A 5801-nucleotide genomic window follows, 5' to 3' on the forward strand; every position below is an offset into this window, starting at 1 on the left:
GCTCTGGCGCCCAGCGGCTGTGCAATTGTCCTCCACGCGGCTTGGTCCCCAGGTGGAAGGATCTGTTCTCCAAAGGGGACAGCAAGGTATCTTTAGGCTAAAGGACTCGGCGTCTAGTGTTCCAGTTGAAGATCTAAAGAGAAAGCCACCTTGCTGCCACTATGCCTAACTTTTCTGGCAACTGGAAGATCATCCGATCGGAAAACTTTGAGGAAATGCTAAAAGCTCTGGGTAAGGAGGTTTTCGTGAGTTGGGAAGGCGGGGGGGGGGGGGGGACAAAAAGGGCGCTGGGGTTTTAGAGCTGAGACCGAATCAGGGAGTGGGTGCCTGGGAGTCTGCGTCCCAGAAAAGGGGCATGCCAGATACCCTGGGTCCTGGGACACCAGGCCCAAGACTCTTAAATCCTACTTTCTGAGGATGGGTGCCCACCAGTGCCAGCTTTAACAGTGACTCAGAGCCTGTGAATCAAGTAGAAACCAGAAGCACTAGGTTACTCTCAGGAGGGTTTGGCTAACCTCGGCGCCTGGACCTGCTGACCAGGACACCTGGCTCTGAGCTTTGAGAATCCAGTATCCCTGCCTGGATATCCCTGCAGGGAGCCCCTAGGAAACATTCCAAGCTCTTTCCACGTACCCTAACCGTAACCCAATCCCTGCGATAGGTCTATTACCCTTTACACTTGGCTCCGCCCACCAGGTGGTCCACCACTTCAGCTCCCAGACCCTCCCCCACAACTTGCATTTCCCATTCTTGTCTCCCCACCCCCACCTGTGAGACAAATATTTTCCTATAGCAACCGGCTCCAAAGCCCTAAAATCGCTCTGGACAATTACCACTTTCTTAGATTTCAACAAATGTCCTCACGTGAAACACCAATCCCTATTTCCGAAAGGCTAGGATTGCCTCCCTCCTAGCCACAGACCAGCTGCACCCTTCGCAACTGGGCTGTTAGCCAAGGGTAGGAACACAGAATCCACCCAGACTTTCCCTGCCCACTTTCTATACCCTCTAGGATGGGACTGGGCTAGAAGGTATAGAAAAGGAAAGGCATCTGAGGAGAGATGGAGTTAACCACCCCAGGGAGTGGAAACTACCCCAGAGCCTAAGGGTCAAGCATGCCTTCCATTTCTGCACTGGAGAGGAGCCCCTGTTGGGGGAAGCAGAGGATACCTTGAAGAGTTAGGGACTATACAAGAATGAGTCTGTAGCTAAAAAGAATGTTGTGAGGGCAGTAGGGCCCCGTTCTCATCTTTCCTTGCTGTTCATTCTCTTTGTGTCAGCTAACCGCAGTGATTCTTAGAGTCATACCCATTTTTCTTGTTCCGCCCTTGCGGAATTAAAGATCAAAGAATAGAAATTTTCAGAAAATCTATTGCCATCTCCTCCCCCATTTGCTCTGAGGTCTTACCCCTCTCCACAGTGGATATGGGAGCCTGGCATCACCCCCTGGTTCCAGCTGGAGGGAAAGGCCCAAGCCTATTGTCTGCCTTCAGAATGTTTGTCCTCCCTGCAGGGTCTCTCTGAGCCACGCGACTTGCTAGGGGGTAGATTGCAAACAGACCCGTTGTTACACAAACCGCCTGTGTCAGCCAAGGTCAGCTGAGCCAGGACCCCAACTCTGCAGGCACCAATGACTGGGGGAGGTGAGGTTCTTCTGAACACAGACAGCCTCCAAAAACTCCCAGTCCCTGTTCAGGGTCCATGGTATGGAGGAGGCTCACATGATAATCAGGGCAAACACTGCAGGTCTTGAGACTGGGTGAATCAGCTTTGGGGTTGAGTGAAGTATCAGTTTTCTTCTCAGGAACCCAGAGCTATGGGTTATGGTATGCATGAGTATTGGGGGGGGGGGGGGAGGAGGTAGTGCAGCGGCAGGGGCTTGTCCTCTGAAACATCTTGAAGGGCTAGTCCTCCTTCACCTCACCAGGCTTGGAGAGGTGGGGGTAGAGCCTCATGTTGGTTGCCCTTAACTTCTGGTGTCCCAGCAGAGGGGTGCTCTCTTCCATATACAGGGTTCACTTCATAACTTGAGTGGGGGTAGGGGAGGGAAGGTATATAAGGACACAGAAGCTGAGTGGAAAGGCCCTTGGATGAATCTTGGGGCTAGAGGCATAGGAGAGGGAGCAAGACACTTCCATCCTTTCTTCCCCTTTCCTCCTCTCAGGACAGCAGAGTTTTCCCTTGAAAGAGACCTGGAAAGATTACAAAAAGCAGTCTGGGGCAGAAAACCTTGTCCAAACCTAGTTTTCAGCTTTTTTCTTTTTTATTAGCATGTATTACCTGAATGTAATAATGGGTTTCCCTATGTTCTGGCTTTTTTGTTTGTTTGTTTTGTTGCTGTTGTTGTTTGTTTGTTTTTTAAGTCAGGGTTTCTCTGTGTAGTTCTGGCTGTTCTGGAACTCACTCTGTAGACTAGGCTGGTGAGCTTGAACTCAGAGATCCCCCTGCCTCTGCCTCCCAAAAAACTGTGCACCACCATGTCCTGCTGTGTGCACCACCATGCCCTGCTGGGTTGTAGCTCTTTCAATCATTGTACTTATTTTTATCTTTAAAAAATGTTTCCAGAAAATATGAATATGTGCTTGGCCTTGTGTATCCTCCGTTGTTAAACACAGAGCATTAGAACGGTTAGAAGCTACTGTTTCCATTTGACAGTTGCGGGATCTGAAGCTGGTAAAGCCCCAGCTCACGGTCACCCAGCTCTCACATGTGTCTTCCTCTGACGAGAATCTGCTCCTCGGTTTTGGGAGGGGCAGGGATTGTGCAAATAAAAACCTAACAGGGTAGAGACCTAACAGAACAGGGTAGGTAGCTGGGGCAGAGAGGGAAGCAACCTGCTTGCCTGGTCTACCCTGCAAGTGGGCACAGGGAACTTAGTAACCACCAAGCCTACCCCATCCGGTCTCACACCCAGTGGGGAGAGGCCAGAGTGAGAGAAACAACACACCAGGTAGCCCATGGGGGAAGTTGAAGCTGCCCCCAAGGGTGCTAGAAATGGGTTGCTGGAATTTGGGGACTCCTGTCCACCTACTGACTCAACACGGTGGGGCCATATAGCCTCTCTGCCTCACCTGGATCCCTCTCCCCCCCCCTTCAGTTTATAGCCTATCAACCTAGTCATCACCCCCGCCCTACCACCCCTCCACTGCACAGGTCATCAGGGCTCCTGGCAGGGGGTGACAGGGCCATTTCTCTCTCCCTGCAGGGGTGAACATGATGATGAGAAAGATCGCTGTGGCTGCAGCCTCCAAGCCAGCTGTAGAGATCAAACAGGAGAATGACACCTTCTACATCAAAACCTCCACCACTGTGCGAACCACAGAGATTAACTTCAAGATTGGGGAGGAATTTGAGGAGCAGACTGTGGATGGGAGACCCTGTAAGGTGAGAGATAGGGAGGGTCCCCTCCGCGTCATAGCACCTACTCGCCCGCCATGCCTCTCAATGTCTAGCTTCCCTAGACTCTTCGTTCTCATGAGGGAGCCCCTAGGGGGCTGGAAAGGGGTCTGCCTCTTCTCCCTTTCACTTGCACAGGCTCTTACTGTGAGCTCCTTGGCCTCTGGTCTCTTGTAGAGTTTGGTGAAATGGGAGAGTGAAAACAAAATGGTGTGCGAGCAGAGGCTTCTGAAGGGGGAGGGCCCCAAGACCTCCTGGAGCCGAGAACTGACCAATGATGGAGAGCTGATCCTGGTAAGCCCCGCCCTATCTCATCTCCTGAAGAACCCTCTCTCCCTTAAGCATTCTGTCCAGGGCTCCAGCCTTCAGCAGATTTAAAAGCAGCCGTGGCCACTCCCCTCAACCTCCTGATGGGGGCTGTTTGGAAATGCTAACCCTTTTGGGTGCAACAAAGATGTGCCCAGAGGAGCCCAGAGTTTTCCAGCAGGCTATTCCTGACTGCCTCTGACTCCAGAAGGAAGTGGGTTTCAGCTTGATCTCTAGCAATGATGCCCCGGCATTCTTGCATCTGATCTTGCCTGTTTGGGCTTGGAAGTAAAAACACTCCACCTCCTGTACCCTCCCTCCTTTAAAAGCCAGGCGCCCGTGTGCTTCACCAGCTAACTACTTCTATCCTTACAGACCATGACGGCAGACGACGTTGTGTGTACCAGGGTCTACGTCCGAGAGTGAGTGCTACGGGTCCAAGAACTGCAGGAGACTTTTTCTGCTCCCGCTACAGGCCACAAACCTCCCGTGTCCATCTATCTTACAAGCTAGTTCTCCCCTTACTCCTGAGGGTCACTGCTTCCTCCAAGGCCCTTTGTTCTTTGCCTCCTCTATGCCAGAGAGGGACAGACTACAAAAGTTCAGAACCCTTCCACCATCATCTGCCCCTCCCCAGGTCAGCAGTCCCATCTCCGTACCAGGGTCCTTCCTGGAAGACTGTCTCTCTGGCCTCTGCTCTTTATCCTTTAGTCTGTGTGATTTAGAATATTTATTGGTTAATTTTATTAAAATGTTTTAAAATGTAAAGTCCTTCTGTGGCTCCCTGGGCGGTGGTAGTCAATGGCCTGCTTTTGCCTTGTCTGAAGTTTAATGTGAGAGGCTGCTGTCCTGGAAGGCAGGTCAGCTAGATACCCTGTGCCTTACCTGCCTGCTGTGAGTATCTCTTCTATTCTGGTCCCCAGCCCTGGCTCCCTAATCAGAGTGTTGGGTTCTTGGGAGTTGACTCCCACTCTCTCACCTGTTTTCCCTATGGTGACATGCACTGGTCTCCCACACGGCTCCAGATGAGCTCATTAACACCTACAGGCTGACCTTGCTCCTGCCTAGGGCTCTCAGGGAAAGGTCTCCTGCCTTATCTCTGCCATTCACTGTCTTTCCTCCCTGCCTCTAGACCTCTCACAAGCCCTTTCTGATCCTGGCCTCCCATCTCCCAAGCTCCTTATTTTTGTGCCTTTCTCCCCACTGTTGGGTTTTTTCCTTCATTTTTTAAATGAGTGTTTGCCTGCATGTATGTCTGTGTATCACATGTGTCCTGGTGCCTGGGTAGATGGGGAGCCTCCATGTGGGTGCTAGGAATCCAACCTGGGTCCTTTGCAAGAACAACACATGCTTTTAACTACTCTCCAGCCCCTATCACTTTTGTTTTGTTTTTGTTTTCTGAGACAGGGTTTCTCTCTGTAGCCCTGGCTGTCCTGGAACTCACTCTGTAGATCAGGCTGGCCTCAAACTCAGATATCCTCCTACCTCTCTGCCTCCCAAGTGCTGAGATTAAAGGTGTGTGGTACCATTACTGCCCACAAGACTATTTTAAAGAATGGCAGCTTGTACCTTTAATTCCAGCACGTGGGAGGCTGAAACAGTGAATGAGTTAGGCCAGCCTAAGTACAGTGTGACTGGTCTCAGAGTGACTCAGGGGAATGGCTCAGTGGGTGAGTGCTTGCTATGGGAGCATCATGAGCACCCAAGTTTGGATCCTTGGAACTCACATGGTATGGCTGGATGTGGTAGCATTCTTCCAGGGAGGTAGGAGGCAGAGATAGACAAGAATCCCTGGAGGTTCATGGGCTAGCCTGGTGTACAGAGTAGTGACCAGCAAAACAGCAAGAAAACATATTTCAAACAAAGTTGAAGACAAGAACTGATGCCTGTGGCTGTCTTCTCACCTCCACTTGTGTCATGGTCTGTGTCTGCCTTCACACGTGCAGAGGTGGGGGGAACCACCACCACCAAAAAACAACTCAGGGCTGGACATAGCTTTCCTAGTGCTAGAGTGCTTGCCTTGTATGCACAAGGCCCTGGGTTCAATCTCTAGTTCTGGGGACAGATCACAGAATTAGGGCTGGGGCTGTAGTTTAGTG

The 5801-nt window shown here is 51.3% G+C and overlaps 1 protein-coding gene across 1 annotated transcript; it reads left to right on the forward strand.

Annotated features, from left to right (window-relative positions):
• Positions 1-4470, forward strand: Crabp2 (cellular retinoic acid binding protein 2). Its single transcript, XM_034500554.2, has 4 exons — positions 1-231; positions 3206-3384; positions 3574-3690; positions 4078-4470. The coding sequence occupies exons 1-4, from the start codon at positions 162-164 to the stop codon at positions 4126-4128; spliced, it is 417 nt and encodes a 138-aa protein (XP_034356445.1). The 5' UTR covers positions 1-161; the 3' UTR covers positions 4129-4470.
• Positions 4471-5801: the final 1331 nt, after the last annotated feature.

This window comes from Arvicanthis niloticus, chromosome 4 (genome assembly GCF_011762505.2).
Source record: "Arvicanthis niloticus isolate mArvNil1 chromosome 4, mArvNil1.pat.X, whole genome shotgun sequence".
NCBI classification, from domain to species: Eukaryota; Metazoa; Chordata; class Mammalia; order Rodentia; family Muridae; genus Arvicanthis; species Arvicanthis niloticus.

Bases quoted from the DNA above. Each gene is read 5' to 3' on its own strand.
- Crabp2 (XM_034500554.2), top strand. From the start codon at position 162: ATGCCTAACTTTTCTGGCAACTGGAAGATCATCCGATCGGAAAACTTT. The intron at 232-3,205 runs GTAAGGAGGTTT...CTCTCCCTGCAG, and splicing joins GGAAATGCTAAAAGCTCTGG to GGGTGAACATGATGATGAGA. The intron at 3,385-3,573 runs GTGAGAGATAGG...GGTCTCTTGTAG, and splicing joins TGGATGGGAGACCCTGTAAG to AGTTTGGTGAAATGGGAGAG.